The 18513-nt window shown below is 40.9% G+C and overlaps 3 protein-coding genes across 6 annotated transcripts in view; 1 reads left to right on the top strand and 2 right to left on the bottom strand.

Moving 5' to 3' along the window:
- Positions 1-2544, bottom strand: part of mrtfab (myocardin related transcription factor Ab) — a 35180-nt gene extending 32636 nt beyond the window's left edge. Inside the window, exons 1-2 of one of the 2 annotated variants that reach the window (XM_053859348.1) lie at positions 2253-2544; positions 1670-1719 (exon numbers count right to left, since the gene is read on the bottom strand). The gene's annotated coding sequence lies outside the window, so the exon portion shown is untranslated. The remainder of the gene's footprint in view (positions 1-1669; positions 1720-2252) is intronic. The other variant, XM_053859365.1, reaches the window with a different exon arrangement.
- On the top strand, positions 889-8722 carry get4 (guided entry of tail-anchored proteins factor 4). 3 transcript variants are annotated; one of them, XM_053859434.1, is made up of 11 exons: positions 889-1021; positions 2813-2979; positions 3613-3878; positions 4493-4571; positions 4665-4746; positions 4828-4977; positions 5597-5735; positions 5995-6135; positions 6628-6703; positions 6803-6875; positions 7319-8722. In XM_053859434.1, exons 3-11 carry the CDS (start codon positions 3739-3741, stop codon positions 7408-7410), a joined length of 972 nt encoding a protein of 323 aa, XP_053715409.1. In that variant the 5' UTR covers positions 889-1021; positions 2813-2979; positions 3613-3738; the 3' UTR covers positions 7411-8722. The 3 variants fall into 3 exon arrangements, with proteins under 3 accessions (XP_053715409.1, XP_053715387.1, XP_053715398.1); XM_053859412.1 differs by having other exon boundaries at positions 3608-3878; XM_053859423.1 differs by having other exon boundaries at positions 3491-3878.
- On the bottom strand, positions 8464-18308 carry vps35l (VPS35 endosomal protein sorting factor like). The gene is made up of 30 exons (XM_053859396.1): positions 18259-18308; positions 17669-17768; positions 17409-17591; positions 17221-17340; positions 16738-16762; positions 16244-16323; positions 16046-16174; positions 15900-15984; positions 15765-15821; positions 15598-15694; positions 15222-15269; positions 15029-15122; positions 14725-14925; positions 14596-14642; positions 14393-14504; positions 14199-14315; positions 13844-13897; positions 13345-13425; positions 13213-13275; positions 13039-13124; positions 12097-12177; positions 11798-11861; positions 11605-11703; positions 11188-11265; positions 10976-11090; positions 10763-10902; positions 10244-10409; positions 10052-10170; positions 9374-9523; positions 8464-9309 (listed from the first exon to the last, which is right to left on the bottom strand). Exons 1-30 carry the CDS (start codon positions 18297-18299, stop codon positions 9211-9213), a joined length of 2931 nt encoding a protein of 976 aa, XP_053715371.1. The 5' UTR covers positions 18300-18308; the 3' UTR covers positions 8464-9210.
- Between the last annotated feature and the right edge of the window lie 205 nt (positions 18309-18513).

The raw sequence follows: 18513 nt of genomic DNA, 5'->3' as shown, positions 1-18513 counted from the left end.
GTGAGCTGGTTTGGAGCAGCAGCTTGTATCCAACTGCCTGAAAGGGCAAAGACGGCAATAACCAATGCATTCACATGTAACAGGCGTCTGCCTAAGTGAGGGAAATGACAATAGGCCAAGCCATTAGAACAGGTCTGCTGGGTGGGATCATGATGGCAGAAAAGAATGTATTTACATGGCATGAGTCCCTGTCCAAGTTGTTGACTATCAATGACGTTTTAATTGTGTTGTGGGTTTAAAGAACAGCTTTACGACAACTGAATCACAGCTGCACAACAGATGAGGAGACAAGGAGGCATGGCATTCTGAGCATCCCCACAACTCAGTTTGGAATCAGGAAAGTTAAATGGGTGACATCACAGAACTACTGACTACTGCAGAAAAGATTTAATAATAAGATTTAATAATAGCATCACACAGGAGTAGTAATACAGCTGTGGTTGCCGGTGTGCATATGGCCACTTATAGTGCCATACACTTGCACTTGACAGTGACTAAGGTGAGGGAGCAGTCTAAGCAAATAAACCCAGACTTCCCTCTTCTAAGGAAACCTGTCACTTGGTTGACAGGATTCTTTTCGGACAGGTCCTGAGTCTAGCCAAGCACCCCTGTACTATTTGAAAAAGAATGTTTAACCACCTGAAAAAATAAATAAATAAAATTACATAAGCGCAACAGAAGTCCTAACTTGTCAAAAAAATATACACTGTTGCCGAATTAATTCATTTATCGTGGACTTAGGGGAACCTTTACAATTACTGTTTAAAGAAAATGCCCAGTCTGTTAAAAGAACACTGAAAGACAGTATTACAAAAGGAAGAGATGCTGACATCACAAAGCAAGTCTTATCATAGCTAAGGCTATAAATAACTGACATGATTACATAAAAAGCCATACAGGTGGGTTTGGCAGCATATTTTAATCCAACAGGAACAAATATAATATACAGTCAATGATACTACAATGAAATACTGCGATTTAAATGATCAAATGTCAAGACATCGGACAGCAGAATTAGAAGGTAAGGCCTAAAGGTTCCAGCCACCGATGGCCATGTTCCTACAGTACAGCCAATGTTTGTGTTGCTAGTAATGTTTCTGTTATTTTGACCATTGAAACGCTGCATACTTTCTCCATCAGTTGCTTTATCTGTTACAGCACCCAGCAACTACATTTCTTGGTAACTGTCACTATAAATGTTGACAATACATGCCAAACTCCAGGACGTACTTGTAAAGGACACGTAGTCACCTTGGACACACACTGATATGAAGGAACACTGATTTTCTTGCCTCTCCATATAGTCTTCAATCACAGTTGCAGTGATTGGAAACAGGCTGGAAGCTTCATCGTGATTGAACAGGTATACACAGATGGATGACGACCTGATAAGCAGCCACATCTACTTAAATGGATCCGAAGAGTCTTGTTTCCGCATCGCTTGCTGCATCCTCCCTTTCCCATCATGTCTGCTGTCCAGACACGCAGTCTGATTTATCGCAGTACATTTGAGCATTCCTCTACACATACTTGATAGGTGCAGCAAATCTAGGCACATCCTCAAATCTCCTCTTTTTCCACATAGAAATGATATACATAACAATATAAAAATGTTCATGTTCTCTGCTGGTTATTGTCACAAAGAAAAACCAAACTATAAATCACTCACCGTTCACGAAATTATTAGCATGCAAGAGACCATTCCACCAGCAAAGAATTCTGTTGAGGAAAAAGAAACATTGTGAATAAACTGCAATATCGTTCACTTGATATGGATCATATCAGGGTAATAAATCTTTGATTTATGGTAATCCAGCGCTGCATTAAGGCGCATCTAGGGCGTGTCTCGTGGCGTTTTTATCCAACAATAATTAACGTTTAGAAAACAAACAGCAGCAACAATAAAGGGAGTTTCCACGTTGCAGGAGGCCTTTCTGTTGATGCAGCTGTCACTGTTCAAAACACACTTGCAGGCTAAGGCTATTGTTAGCATGTCTGGGTGGGAGACTCACTACAAGCACGAGATAAACGCAACCGCGGTAACAGGGCACGTCTACAAAGTCATGAAGCCAAAGAAACACATGAACCAAAACATCATAACAGTTAACATGTCGCGGTCTGGCAACCAAACGGTGCCAGTTAGCCGGTTAGCTTTAGCATGCTTCTCTAATCTGACATCAAAGCCGCAGTGCGTTCAACACCGACAGGATTTTCAGCCGCTTTTTTTTCAAGATAAAGGCAATGGCACTTACTTTTCATGGTCCCGGGTGGTGTGATTTGTATATATGGACACACAGCATCGCACCACTTCCTGGTCACAAAGGAAACTTTAACCGGAAAACCCTCTTCTGCGTGGGATGCAGGAGCCACTTCCTCCGTAGTACCGGTACATTTGTGATCAATGAGATGAAGATCAGATTCGTGAGTGGTGAAACAGGCTTTTGTTATGCAACATGAGCAATGTCGGCCGAGATATGGACAAGTTTGGTCCAGTTATGTCTTTTACATCGTAAAAGTAATCGAGATACCGTCACGTCGTTTAGAGACGTGTGTAGTGTTTTGGTGGTTGTCGACATCTAGTGGATTTACTCTGTATTACAAAAAAGAAAAGAAAAGAAATCATGCAGCAGTGTGGACTAACGGGCGAACAGGACAAGTTGGCATTGAATCACCTTTACGCAACCAATTATTGGTCAATTTAAAGAACTAGAAACGATTGACAAACTCAAGAATCGAAATAAATAAATAAAATTACATCGGATATTGATTAAGCGATTTAATAAAATATAAAAATTTGTGTTTTTATTTTCAGAAGCGTAAATTTCGCTGTGTAGCACTTCTGCCAGTGGTTACACAAACTTCTCAGCCACCCACGAGACCTTTATCTGGGATGGTTTTGAATCGGCGGAGAAGTTTGTTTTGGTCTGCCCTGTGCTCCTCTTCCATCATCGCCAGGTCCTTCATCGAATCCCTCAAAAGGTGAGCCACCCAGTCACCTTTTCAGATGAACTGAGCAATAAAACGTTACGTTTCAAAGCAGCACTTAGCACAAGTGTTTACAACCCCACGACCGGACGAGTAGTGTGTTATATGTGTGTATATTAAACGTGAAGGTAGTCGTGACTGTCAACATGGCTGATGGAGCTCACAACAATTTACACACTTTTTTTTGTTCTGCACAGAACTATAAACGTCATACGACGACAAGTTCACTAATCGTTAGACTAGAATTAGAATATTTGAAATAGATCAATTTATTTGGTGAATTTATCATTCATTTGCAGCTAGAATTTAAGTTTTTCTGACCATAAAATATTGTAATTTGACAAACGAGAACCATTGCAATATATTTTGCCCCTTCAATCCGTGGTGGATACTCTTAGACCACAGATGAAGACAAACAAAAAAAAGAAAAAACAACGACAAAACTGCTTTAATTTGTTTTCATTTGCCCTGTCTCCACTTTGTTAACTGCTGTCTCTCATGTTAGGTGCTATGGTTCTCGGAAGGAAGTTTGTTCTTGTAACAATATACGCAGAAAACAGAAGAAACGACTTGCGGTATCTTATTCCAGCGCAACTATTCTTGTCCTGCACATTCTCTGTAGCCCAGGCGGTGGCAGTAATGCGTCTCTGAGTTGACTCGCCACCGAACGCCCAAGAAGAAGAGTAGGAAGTTTTCATTGCAGCTCTCCGGTGCCCGGTCTACTCTGGGATCCGGACTTGCACGGCGCTGAAGATGTCGGAGCAGGAGTCTCTGAGAGGCTCTAGTGCCAGGAACCGCGGTGGCGTTCAAAGGGTTGAAGGAAAGCTGCGCGCCAGTGTGGAAAAGGGAGACTACTATGAAGCACATCAGATGTACAGAACGCTTTTCTTCAGGTAATGGTTCGTCCGAGGCCTTTGCGTTCCAGATCATTCTTCTGTCAACCGTGCTCCTCAGCTGCTCGTCTATGATTGGAATGCGTCACTGGAGTCCCTCCCACTTTTGCCATATTCGCACGTTTGTTTGGACTATCGAGGTGTCAATCTGAAGATGCTAGCGACATAGCTTCATATTTAGCAATACTCGGTAGCTAACCGACCGGATAGTCCCCACCACAATGTATTTGGATCTGAAATAACTCAATAGCTGTTATTATCCTATTCCATTGACTTATCTAAGATTGACGAAGATCAGACATGTTACCCTAACGCAAAACAGCCAATTGTACACTGCCGCAATCTGTCTTCGGTAGCGAACGTAGCGTGTTATTTTTGCGTCATTCCTCATTCAGACATAAATAATCACGTTAGAAACCACCCGCTTTTTAATCTGGCCAACAACTGTCCGTATAATGTTGTGCATATTTTTGGATTAATTGTGCCCCACCTCTTCTTCCTACTGATTATCATTAAGCAATATTGTGTGACGCAAACAGGGTTCATGTCTGCACCTGCAGGTGTAACGACCCAAACCTCGAATCTCTCTGACACACGCTACTATCTATCGACAGGTACATGTCGCAGTCAAAACATGCTGAGGCAAGGGAGCTGATGTACAATGGTGCTCTACTCTTTTTCAGCTACAATCAGGTATTTAAATCTCTCAGTGTGACCTGTTGTCATGTACTGTATATGTCACAAGCTACCCATTTCATACTCTCACCCATTGTTCTTTTTTCTCAGCAAAATAGTGCTGCAGATCTGTCCATGCTGGTGCTTGAAGTGTTGGAGAAATCAGAGACAACAGTTGAAGATGAAATATTAGGTGAGTTGCACCTAATGATTTGTTCATTGATAATGACAATGTTCAGTACCATAGCACTGATGGGTCTCTCGTGGTTTGCAGAAAGCCTCGCAAAGCTGTTTAGCCAAATGGATCAGAACTCTCCCGAAAGGGTAGCGTTTGTGTCACGAGCCTTGAAGTGGTCCACAGGAGGGTCCGGCAAGTTGGGACATCCAAAACTACACCAGCTCTTGGCAGTCACGTTATGGAAAGGTACTTGTATAAACAGGAGAACTGCCAGATTGTCTGGTGCTAAACCTTGGGATAAATGTGTACATCGTATTTAGGTTGGGGAAAGAAAGGAGCTATTCAGCAGAGATGACTTTGAAATACTTCCATCTCACTCAATACACTTTCTGTAGTGAAATTATATGGAGCATATTGCTCATAAAATACAAATCTTTCATCCAATCTAGACTTCATACACAGAAGTTGTAATATGCTGTGTTGCTGTATTGTACTAGATGAATAAATAATGGATGAATGCGATGTTGAAACGAAAATTACAAGCACCGAGGCTGACTTATGAAACAAACTCTGCAATGTTCTGAACTTGAACCATGAACTCCTCAAATCTTTGATTCACATTAAAGCGCTCAAAATGTGCCTTTTTTCCCCCATGTGTCCGAAGTTCCGACACCATAGTTGGTCTCAGCTGCTGCTTCTTGTCTCCAGTAGCGGCCTATAGTCCGGAAATTACAATACGTGCAGGGTGGTCGACACTTGAATATATAACACACGTTAATTTGAAATATAAATTTCACTGTTAGTCTTTCTCTTTGTGTGCTAGAGCAAAAAATTTCACTGACAAGTCTTTCTCTTTGTGTGCTAGAGCAAAACTACAGTGAGTCACGTTACCATTTCCTGCATTCGTCTGATGGCGAGGGCTGTGCACAGATGCTGGTGGAGTATTCGGCATCAAGAGGCTTTCGTAGTGAAGTCGACATGTTTGTGGCGCAAGCCGTCCTACAGTAAGTCACTCACAGCAATGACACCAAATGCCACCAAACAAAATCGCTGTAACCATTCCAACCTGCTGTCTACATCTTGAAATTATTCATAAGATTGGGGCTGAATTGCTGACTATACACTTTGAAGCACATTTGTTTCCATTATCAACTCCTCATTTGATCTCTACTCATTTATTTCTAGTCAGACCTCTTAAAGTGTGACTGTGTGCAGTCTTTATGTCACCGTCAAAACCGTCTCTCATCCGAACCTCCTCTACAGGTTTCTTTGTTTAAAGAATAAAAGCGGAGCTTCAGTGGTATTCAGCACGTACACAGAGAAACACCCGTCCATAGAGAAAGGCCCTCCCTTTGTCCAGCCTCTCCTGAACTTTATCTGGTTTCTGCTGCTTGCGGTTGATGGGTAAGCGCTTCCAATCCAGTCTCTGTCTGCGGCCGTGGCCCAAGAACAATCAAACGTTGTACAACGGACGGATGCAAAAAATAATCTTATCTCTATTAGAGAACTCCAAGAACTGTGTGTTGTAAGCAATTATGACATAAGAATGAATGATCTGTGTGTAACATGTAGATGAATGTATAGCTAAGTCATTCATCTAGATGTTGCTGCTCATTGTCCCCTTTCACACCTGTTTATCATAACATTAATTTGTGAAAATGCTTTGAGGTGAACAGAGTTTTTGTAAGCACTTTTATTAACATCCATAAATATATGATCTTTTTTTCTGCTATTGTTGTGGCTTTAAAAACTTTGTGGGTGTGGGTATAATAGGGGCTGTTTTTATTAAACTGACATGACCATGATAGGAAAACATCCTCTGGTTGGTTTTGATTTAATACTTATTGATGATGAAATAGATCGAAAAGACTAAAATGTTTCTCTGTTCATCCTCAGGGGCAAATTAACCGTTTTCACAGTGTTATGTGAGCAATACCAACCCTCCCTGAAGAGGGACCCCATGTATAATGAGGTGAGTTCTTCTGTGTCTCTTTTGAAAACTAAAATAATTGCATTGATATTTAAATTCTAACATTCATGTGTTGGCTTCTGCTCTTGCTTCTGTCACCAGTATCTCGACAGAATAGGACAACTTTTCTTTGGTGTTCCACCCAAACAGTCTCCATCGTATGGCGGGCTGTTCGGTGAGTAAACATTGGAATGAGTGTAATGGTTCTATTTCGTACATTTCTGAAGAAACAGGGTGATCTGACGTGATGAAACATGGGATGCACTTAAATTGGAATGTCTCAAATGGGATAAGTATTAACATGAAGTTGTTGCAAAACTGGTGCCTATAAAAGGTAACTGTTAGGAACATTTTGTAAAAGTTGTGTAGCAAATACATAGTCAATTTTGTGCCAATATAAAGAGTTTCCCGAAGTGTGGGTCACATGCTGCAGGTTTGGGGTCCTTGGGGTCCCATGTCAAATGTCATAACAATAAGTGTGATGTAAAATACGTTTCGTTATTGATAAAAATGGGATGTATTATTGTTTCTGATGAGTGAATCAATGAATCTCTCGCTGTGAAGACAAAGTGGGAAGTGTAAACCCACGATTCACAACTGTGATGCTTGCTCCTGCAGGGAACCTGCTCAACAGTCTGATGGGGTCGGGCGATGATGACGACACAGCAGAGGAGGTCCAGGAGGACAGCAGCCCCATTGAGCTGGACTGAACCTGCAGTTGGGGCCGTCGAGAGCAAACTAACAAAAACAAAGGGGAATACCTGAGAACTTCCCTCTCACAACTGGCAGGTTGAGGTTGAAGGCAACCCCTCCTTTTTGGTGATCCATCCCATCCAAAACAACATCACAGCTGGGACTGATGGCACAAAACCGCAACACTTTCTCTTGTCGAATAAATGTGAAATAATTTTATTCTAACCATTACTTTCTTTAGTTTTGGACTCTCTTACGCTATAACAAGAACACAATGTCACTGCTACAAGAAAACAATGGAGTCCAGGCGTGGAATCCACGTGTGTATTGTAATTAAATGAATCGAAGAGAGGCTTCCTGTTACCTCACTGATGTTTGCTTGACACTCACAGCTCAACATACGTTGGTCTCTTCACTTTTTCTGTTATAATTCTTTCAATTGGTAAATTAAACGAACTTGTAGTTAAGTTTGACAATTAAGTTTCCATTTTCTGTCTGTCCATGATGGAATCTAATAATTCTTGGTAAAAACACAAGGCGTCTACCTAGCTGAGTCATTGTTGGGAGTTTATCGGAGTTTTAATTTCAGTGTTTGTCCTTATTCACGCCATCCCTCACACGCACAGCAGGTTCAACTACACAAGTGGAAGTGATGGGATTTTGGAAAACCCTCATTCAACGTTAATAGGACTTGAGTCTAGCCTTGCTTGTGGAGATGCACAAAGATAACGATTCTTGGTTTCAAACCAACTTTAATTCTGCAGACTTTGCCTTACGTCCAACAATAACAATTGCAGCCGTAGCTGCGACAACGATTCCCTCCAATCCTTTTTCAAACTAAGCTTCCAAACATTCACATACGACCTGCTCCTCTAGCTCATTTGTATTAAAATTCTAAATCGATGGGATGCAGGCGGCACTGTCTGCTGGACATTCTTCCTCTGCTCCACCCTCACATGAACAACTCTTAAGTCTTTTCTGCATCATCCTGCTCAACTCTGACTGTGACGTTTATCAACCAAATACTTCTTTCAACTTACACTGAAAGCAGAACAGACAATAAAAGCCAAGGACTCAGTGTTTAACATTGAAGTGTGAAGTTTATTGTTGAAGTGTAGACAGTTCAGATCAGTTGTTCATACTTCAAAAACATGGCATCAAACAAGAAATGCATGACCAAGGTCCAACGTCTCTCTCCAAACACCTGCCAGCTAATTGCATGAGTTCTCTTCTCATGTTTTGTTTCTGACAGCAAAACAGGAGTGTTTGCCTTTCGACAGATCCATTGATTAAATAAATGATTGACAACATGACGGATGCCTCACAATGTTCGCAGTGTTCTTTTTGCAACAATGCAAATGCTTCATACACAAGTCACGTGATACATTCTGTTACTATGGTATCAACATAGTACACAGGTCGGAAGCACATAAGAGCATTACATTTTATATGAAATATGAGGTATGGACAATGAAGATTAAGTGTCGGGATATTAATATGAATATTAACATTAACATAAAACCATTCATTTTTAGTCATAACGTTCTTTGTTAGAGATGATGGTTGGAATGCTAAGAGCGGCAGTAAAATATTTACATTTGTGGTTGAATAACTGAATATTTAAAGTCGACAGTATATTAAATTATATTGAGAGGAAAAAGTAATGAACCAACTTATGAATAAGTGATTATTGGCTTTAGTTCTGGAATAAAGTACTAGCAAACCTTGGCACAGAAAATATCTGTTTAAATCACTTATTTTATAAAGACACTCAGGCATTTGACCTCTTTCAACACTCGAATATCAGGAACACGAGTTTATGTTCGTGACTGCAGGGCCAGCCTCGGGACCATGTCCGACAGATGTGCCATGTCGGCATGCTGGGCATGATGTTTGATGGACTCCAGAGTCCGAACCTATTGAGACAAACGGATATCAACTGGAGTCAGGATGGCAGCTGTCAAGTGCACAGGAACTCACAGAGACTCTGGTGTCACAGTAACCATGCTTGTGGCTTAGGTTCCACAGATTGACGGCGAGCTGGTTCAGCTTGTTGTTCCTCAGGTCACCGTGAGCCAGAAGAACGCCAAAGAGCGAGAAGGCCACAGAACCTTGGCGGCGTGTGTACTGCTGTAACAGGTTCGCACCAAAAAGCGGTTCAGTAAGTTCATTTTTTCTTCCAACCTTCTCCTTCTCTCTATATATATTTATTTGAAAAACTAAAAAAACTATATTCTTGACAATTTCAATACTACAGTTCTCAACATTGCTGGTACCAAAGTCAACAAATAACAGTGAATATGTTCAAAACTGACCAACAACAAGTATAAACAATCGCGTCTTTAGCTTTTCCCTGAGCCACGACCTGAACTATCCTCTGATGGTAGATCACAGTGTACCAATTTATGGAGCAAAATCAGGGCCACAAGTTCTGAATCTAAAAAGTTCATTAGATTTAGATTAATAAATGCTTTAGATTGAGATTAATAAATGATGAAGTCACATCTTCAAATCCCTGCTTCCATAAATGCCACTGAATGCAATGTGAACACCACAGTGAGATAAGTTGGACACTGGAAGTTCTACGGAGATTTGAATTCAGAGCCAGACCCAGATTTAGTTACACACAAACCACAACAGTTAAAATAAATGTCTCACCTCCTCCTGACCCAGAACTTTCAGGTGATCTAGGATCTGTCCTATCAAGGCCTCACACAGCTTGGATATCTCGGATAAAAACTTGGGGTCTCCACCATACAGTGTTTCATTGGAGTCCACTGAATTAAAAAACAAGAAATGAGTGACACGCACACCTAAAAAGAAAAAAAACACAGCAGCTCAGCCACTTACTCTTGGGGATGGAGTAGAGGTACGTTTCTTGACTCATGGCTGCCAAGAGAGGAACAGCACAAATGTAGATCCGAACTTTAGCATCGCTGTTCTCCTCCCAGACGTAATCCTGCACCATGTTGAGCAGACCACGGACCAGGTAGAGGACACCATGCTCGGGGTGGTCCTGTCAAGCACAAGAAATGAGAACGTAAAAAAAATCTCCATCAACCATCAACCAAATATTCAGCAAGCAGCTGAGGGCTCGTAGTCAATGTTTCAGTTCATAGATCATTCATAGATAATAAAAGAACAAAAACATTAATAGTAACAGAAAACAAGTAGCATAAACAGCATAACATAAATAATTTTTATCAAGTCAATGGCATATTGTAAACATATACTGCGTTTGCTGGTCTGTTTAATGTCAAATTTTCCAGTTCTAAATTGTTAAAAATCACCACAATGTTTTCTCTTTTAAGCAGATGCAAACATCAACACGCTGACTAGCTTTCCATTTTATGTTATGCACAACATTACCGGGACCACCAGCAACGTCCCAATGAAGTTGCTGATGAAATCCAGCAGGTAGCTCTCAGAGGAGCGAAGTTTTCCCTCGACACTGATGGAGCGAGGAACTTCAGGAAGAAGGCTAACTGCAGCTTTAAGGAATGCGTCCGCTGCGGAGAGGAGAGGTAAAGAATGAAGAGGGAAGGAAAGATGTAATAGAGATCACAGTCGTTCGCCTCTCACCCTGGGACAGACACTGGTTGGCTAATGCCACTTGACCTGACAGCAGGTAGAGATTGAGGCGGCTGAAGATGCTGCTCAGCGATGGGATGGTGATGAAGCTGTAGGCGGCACAGGCCTGAGAGCGAGACAGAGAGAGAGGGAGAAAGCCTCCGTTTGAACAACAGATCCATATTTCCAGAGCAAATGTGAGTCACTTGGTGAGTTTGAGTCACCCTGACGAAGGCTGCAGTTTTCCTGGAGTGACTCCCTTTCATCACCCTCCTGGTCTCCATCGCCAGCTGGTTCACCATCTACGCCACAGGTCGAGACACATTATCACCTCATGAGGGCGCAGAGAGAAACTCCCAGATAGGAGTCTTGGGTTACACTTTGGATTGGGGAACACATTTTAACTATTAAGAGACTGTTTTTTGCTTATTTATGGTTAACAATGATGCTGTTCAGAGGGAACCATGGTGCCCCATGTAGTCAGGCTTAACAAGACGCTACCAGACTGTAATATTAGACTGTCATTTATTATTTATTTAATTACAGTCTAATATGCAGCTAATACACGTATGACTGAGTAGTTTATTTATCTTTAAATAAATGGTGTTGGCGGCAAAAACCATCTAATTTCATGTGGTTACATGAATAAGCTGCATCAGCACTGGCTCCAGGTTACAGAATGTTGCTCGAGCCTCCACACAGAAACTCAGCTGCTGCTCAAAGTCACGCCCGAAAGACACCTGGGAACCACAACAGACAATAGAAGAGAAATTTGCTTCAAGAACTAAAATGAAATGACAAGAAAACGGCCCTAAAACAGCTTTATGTTCTCACCATGCGTATGAATCCGATTATCAGCGATGCCAAAGATCGTTTTTCATCCTCCAGAGTCAGAGCACTGAAGAAGACACCACATACTGAGCATCATTTACAAGCCATTTTGAAGTGTTTTATTTATCTGCGGTTTCCGATCACTAAACAACAAACCCCCATCCAGTTAATAATCTTGAATTCATAACATTATGAAATAAATAATTTGCCATGAAAACACTGTTGATTTGTAATGTAAGGTTATCATGATTATTTGTAAGTAACAACAAAAAACAGAGTACACTGATAAAATGACGGCATACTTGACAGAGTCGTGCATGGTCTTGCAGATGTGCAGCATGGCGTTGAGGATGACCGGGTCTCTGGTGGGTTCCAGCTGGTGTCTGAGGAGAAACAGTCAGAAAAGGTTTCATTTGAGCATTAAACAGAAATATTTACCGAACTACAGTAACAATTTCGAAAATCTATCCAGTATAGCTGAAGATGTGCGTGGTAAGATTAGGGAAATAAAATTTAATTTGAGGTACAACTCTTCGTTCCTTGCTGTAGAGGTCAGATGTTTTTCCTTTATGTGGTCACATGTGATTGAATTTCACAAAATAGCTGAAGGAGTAATTTAAAGTAATGAGTAAGAAACAGCACTTGGGACTTAAGTGCTTTCAACTGCTGAGAAAGGCATCGGCTGGAAAAAGTGTCAGTCAAGTAAATTCCACTTAATTCACTTCAAAATACTATAAAAGGGAAAATGCCGTTTGAACCTTACATAGAAAACTGGACAACAATTTATCAGACAAAGCTGATTGGTGGCCCACCAAAAAACTAATTTAACTGATGATAAAAAATAAATAAAAATATGAGAGACATGTTTGTTTCTTCTGAGTAAATACTCACTTGACAAACTGCATTGGGCTCATTTGAAATAGTTCAGAAGAAGTTTTGTGGTGTATAAAGTTGACATTATGGCGACGGCTGAGAAGGTGGACTCCATGTTTATCTTATTTCAGTGAATACTGGGAAATCAGTGATTTGAGGAGGGAAGCGTGACATTAAATCTCTAAGAAATGTGGAGCGTTTGGAATGTCTTGCACAATAGCACTTCTACACAAGTGAAGTGACAAAAGCCAAAACATTTCCAACAAAGGTGTAAAAATAAACTTCAGATATAAAGTACAACATTTTGAACAATTTAAATAGGAATCAAGTTATCCCATTTGCAGTCGTGATCCACTTGTCGTGGCTCTTACCGAAGGAAAACCTCCATGATGGACCTGCAGACCTCCACTCTCACACTGTCCTTCTGGAACATATCGAGGAAAGGCAGGAAGCGCTCCTGGAAAAGCAATTGAACATGGATAACGCATGAGCCAGAAATACACAGATAGGTTGCAAAATTTGATCAGTAGTGTTTTCGGGCTCACCATGGAGAAGAGGACGGAGAAATCATTGAAGTATGTGAGGATCCTCCTGATCACAGACTGAAGCTAAATTAGGAGGAAACCAGGAGTGAGATTAAAGTGCAGTCAAAGTAAATCATTTCTACGATGACTGACCTGAGTGTAGGCATCTTCAAATGCTCGGTCTGGGGTCATGTGTCTAATGATGTCAGCCAGGACAGTGTTGACCTCACGTTTCTAAAGCAAAATAGAGAACTTGAAGATATAGTCCAGTAGCATTCCTGTGGTTTACTCAAACTAGAATTTGCCAGACATCAGTTAATGAAGAGACAAACAAGTAGATCCACATTCAACTGTTGGAGAAGGTTAAATAATAATGCTCAGGAAGTGATGATGAGCTACACGTGACTTTTGGACTGAAATGAAGCAAATGTTCTTCGATAACATGAAAATAAAAAACAGGAAAAGCTATATACTGAGTAGAACACATGGTGTACAAATAACACAATTCTGTCTGCAATATGATGTGCTTTTCATTTTAACACAGAACATAAAGTATTTTGCATTTAAGTTTCAGCTAAATTTTCTGTTTTTTTTTTTTTTTTTACCTAGAAGACTTGATGACTAGAAAACAGTAGCACCATCCTTGACTTACTGTAAAATGTCGGCAGGTGAACTCCACCCAGATCTCTGCACAGTTGATGTAATCCTGCAGCAGAAATTTCGGAGAACTTAAATAACATACCTTTTATGTATGGCCACACTTCAAAGTCGCTGCTATTTAAACATGCTGCAGCTTGTGAGAAAAGCGACGAACAGACCTGAATTTTCTCAGTGCTGTATATGTCAGTAATGAAACATAGATAAAAAAAAGCTCATTAGATTAGATTAGATAATGTTTATCAGGCCCACAGTGGTGGAAATTCATCAGCAGTAATACCATTACATTAGTATGAGAGATAGTGTCCTGAAACACAGCCAATATATGAATCCATGAGGACATGCTTTACCCGAGGACTGCGGACTTTGGTGATGACCTTCCAGGCTTCATTGAGAATTGTAAGTCTTTCCGACTCTGGAGGGTCGGCACACGACAGACTGCGGCCCAGAGACCCAAACAACAGATGCTGAGGAAGAAACCATAATCATGCTCAAGGTCAAAGCTCCTTCATCTTCAGCATTTAGCAAAGAAAGAAAAAAACACCTTGGGAAAATTGGACTCATCACAATCTTTAATCATTCCAATGAAGTCGGTCGCTCGGGCAGCTACAAACTCAGGCCTGAAAGCCCTCATGACGGAATTCAGCAACAAAGGACTGAGAGGAAACAAGCATACATTCAGTCACTTGTTCAGTTAGAGAAGTAGGTGTTTATATTATTGTTGTTTGGGCTGACTGAAGTACTCACTTGTTGCCAAGCCGCTTGCATCGCTCAATCATCTCTGTAAGTAGAACCTGAGCAAAAAACAAAACAAAACAAGTGTCTTATCTGATGCTATACTGACACCTTTTTCTATTTGTTGACGACATCACATACCTCAGGAGCTCTGTAGGCGATACACTGCAGGATCCAGTTGATAGCGGGTGTATAAAGGGTCAGGTACTCAGGCAGCTCCACCCTCTGCATGACCAGCTGGTTCTGGACACTCTCGCTGTTGATCTGGCGGAAGGTTCCCAGCAAGTCAAAGAAGTTGCGGTTCAGGCTTTCTTTCACATGCGGGGCAACCTCCATTCCCACCTGAGGAGCCAAAAGTCAGTGAGACTTCCAACAATACCAGATTCCAGGTTGCAGTGCGTGGAGATTGGAGTGAAACATCATAATAGCACAGTGTAAGTCTCACCCTGCAGAGGTAGGCTCTGGTGTATGCACCCACCAGAGGGTCACCAATCCCTCTGACCATGGCTGTCAGTCGTGTCAGGGTCTCCTGTATACCCCTGTAAAGAGAACAGGGAAACATTCTAGTAAAAAATCCATTCAAAAATGTCATGCCAAGTAGCAAAACAGTAGTCACAAAGCACAAATAAATAACTTACGATTTGTTAAGGAAGCGATTGCACTTCAGGATGGCAGCTTCCACATATCTGCTTCCAGTTAAGAAAAATCATTTTGAAAACATGATTTTTCTTTGTTTTTATAAGAACACATACACACTAACACAATGCAGCAAGCAATTGGTTTCTTACTAGACGTCAGGAGCTGGTTGTTTGAGCCTGCATTATGGTTGAAATTGTACTTTGGACAAAATCATCTGCTGAAAGACTCTCACAACATAACTATTTAAACACAATAACTACTTTCTCTCTTCCTTAATATTGTAACGCAGCACTGTGTAATGCAGTGCTGAACACCTGTAGTTAAGACTACATGCATGTCGATCACATTCAAGAGAAGCTGATGCTGAAAGGATACAGTCGAGGCAGCAGTTCTCTGATGGAGGCAATCTTAAAAAACCAGTTGAGGCACGTCTCTTTGGCCGTGTCATTCACATCGTCCACTGTGAATGAGTCTGAGAAGCACAAGCAAATACATGAATCCTTAAAACCACACAAGAGATTATGAACAAGAACCTGACTCACCTGATAAAGGTCTCGGCTCGGAACACATGCTCCATATTCTGTCGTACACCAGTCGGCCTTTAAAAGCAAACAGTATAGAGATTTTATTTTAAAGCAGGAGATGCTGACACACGCATATGATGCCGCTATACACACCAAAAGTGTCGAGGATGTCAGTGATGAGAACAAACTTGGATGGGTAGAACTGAATCACAGCAGTGTCCGACAGAAGTTTAGAGCACTGAAACAGAACATTTCAGCATGTGTTGTCTTGGTCCTCTTTAAACATGTCCCATATTTACCTGTATGACGATCTTGAGGGCTTTGACTTTTTGGTCAGAGGCCCAGGCCTCCTTCAGGGACTGGTTGAGCTCCTCGATGCGGTTAGCATAATCCTGCTGGGAGAGATTCAGCAGCTCTCTCTGGGACCCCTATAAAAGGATGAACATGAATTAAAATCTTTGCAGACTTTAGACGGATTTGAATAGAGCTTCACAAACCTCCTCCAGATCGTCAAGCTCCTCCAGTCGAGTGCGAACTTTCTCAGAAACAGCTGATGAGCCAGGGCTCTGAGCATTTGCTGTGACAAAATGAAAACACAGTCGGTTCGAATAATAAGGAACATAAAAGTGCATTTTAGAAACAGTAATCATTGATTGATGTACCTAAATACAAAAGTAATGAGTGCTATGGCAGCAACAAAAGAATGGAAACTACTGAGCAACATGTACGTGGATAAAGACAATTTTTTAAAGGATCCTACAATGTTTTTCCATGTGTTTCTTGAATGTGGCAGCCATTTTGTAAACTTGAACCAAATTCAGTTTGGCAAAAACAAGCATTTAAAATTTCATTTTGATGTGAAGATACTCTCTTTACATGTGAGGGACTAAGATTAATGAAGAAGGAAAGGAAACAAATCTTTCTATTTCCCTTGAAATAGAAATAGAACAATTGTGGAAGCAGCTTTTCATCATTACAAACCCCATCATACCTTTGTCAGCGCCCATGAACAGATTCTGAAAAAGCAAGATACAAATATTTGTTAGCCAACGTCAACATATCTGAAGATATATATTCATAAAACAAAACAGTCATGTACAGCATATTAACTAAAATTAGAAGGGAAGGGAAAAGAAATCTGATCAATGTATATATAAATGTAAATATTATATCAACCTGAATTTGTGAGAGGAAAAGATTTTTCTAAGAGATAATCCAATGTGGAGCTGCTCAGTCAGAAGGACTAAGCTAAATGTCCATCGATGGTGCATAAGACATTAACGTAAATATTGTCTAGACGAGAAATTGTGTTTTCAGAGAATCATTTTGAACAATAATGAAATCGAAACATACTTTTTCAACAGCCCAGCAATTTTAAAATGTCTTGGGATGAAAGTAGAGCATAAATAAATCACATTTAAAACCATGTTATAACATGAGCACAGTAACAGTTCATGAAACAGAAGGAACTCACAATTGACAATTTTTCAGTGGTTGTGAATCTTGCCAGGATTTCTGCTCTCTTTCCTGCCCAAGGTTCAAAGTCTAGGCCCAAAGCCTGCTCCTCCTTCTCTCCTCTTTTTCGTCCCAGATCCTAAAAGGACAACACTGCACTGTTAAAAACAACAGTCAACTGAATTTAGGTTTAGATTGAAAACTCACCCCTGCAGAAACGCTATGAGACATGGCAGGAGTCTGACTGGCTGCAGCAAACATTGATAGTGGGTCAGTCCCATCCAGCATGGAGCTGAGAGGGTCAACAGTCGCGGCAGCAGAGGAAGATGAAGACGAAGAAGAAGATGTACTGCCCTTCCGTGCTCCACGGCGTGTTTTAGTGTCCGTAACCTTAACAAAAATGTAGTTGAGTCACTAATCGTAACCACAGTAAATGGTAAAAAAAAGAATATAATAAGATCCTCTACCATAATGGGTTTAAGAGGATGATACTCTCCGAACTCGACCGGCGTTGCCTCCAGGCGACGTACTTGGAGCTCCTCCTCATACTTGCGACCCCTAAAACGCCTGTCAGCACAATTTTGACAGAATTTTTGAAAGGACAGGATGGCTGAGCATGACATAACGTTTTCACAATTTGATTTTACTGCACGACAAAAACAATTCATTGCATTGCAGTGGAGTTTCGTTGACAACTGCTATTTCAGCATGACTAAAATGTCATGTTAAATTCAAATAGTCAACAACCGCATTTAGTCTGGCTCACATTCCATTCAACAGCCACCCTTCAGATTCCATGACAGCTCGATGATTTTAAGCCGGAGTGTGAGGCACAATCGGAACGAAAAAAGGATGAATCGGTTCATCTTTATTTTGATGTCGCAAAAAATACGAAGCAACAGTGCAATAACCAATGCTTCTTCACAAGACATCCTCAATCAGGGGTGACAAAGTCAAGGCCAACTTTTTATTTATTACGTTCTGTCATAATTTGAACTTTAAATATTGATTCAATCTCAAGAAAAAGTCATTTTTAGCTGAAACAAAAATATCTTACCATTGCACAGCGGCCATTTTTCTGCTGTCATGTGACACCATCGCGCTTCCGGATTCTGAAATTGTCGTTTTGTGCGTTTGTCAGTTGTTCAAATAATCAAATGAGAAATAAACTAGTTTAGACTAAGTATATTATTTGCCTATCCTTAGTCTTCATTTTGCCACAGTTGATTGTCAAGATGACTGAAAACACACGCGCAAAGCGAAATAGAACTTCATTTCCCACAAATCCAGTATTCTCGTGCACAGTCGGCGA

This window comes from Synchiropus splendidus, chromosome 1, assembly GCF_027744825.2.
Source record: "Synchiropus splendidus isolate RoL2022-P1 chromosome 1, RoL_Sspl_1.0, whole genome shotgun sequence".
Taxonomy (NCBI): Eukaryota; Metazoa; Chordata; class Actinopteri; order Syngnathiformes; family Callionymidae; genus Synchiropus; species Synchiropus splendidus.
This window is presented reverse-complemented; position numbering and strand designations above follow the sequence as displayed.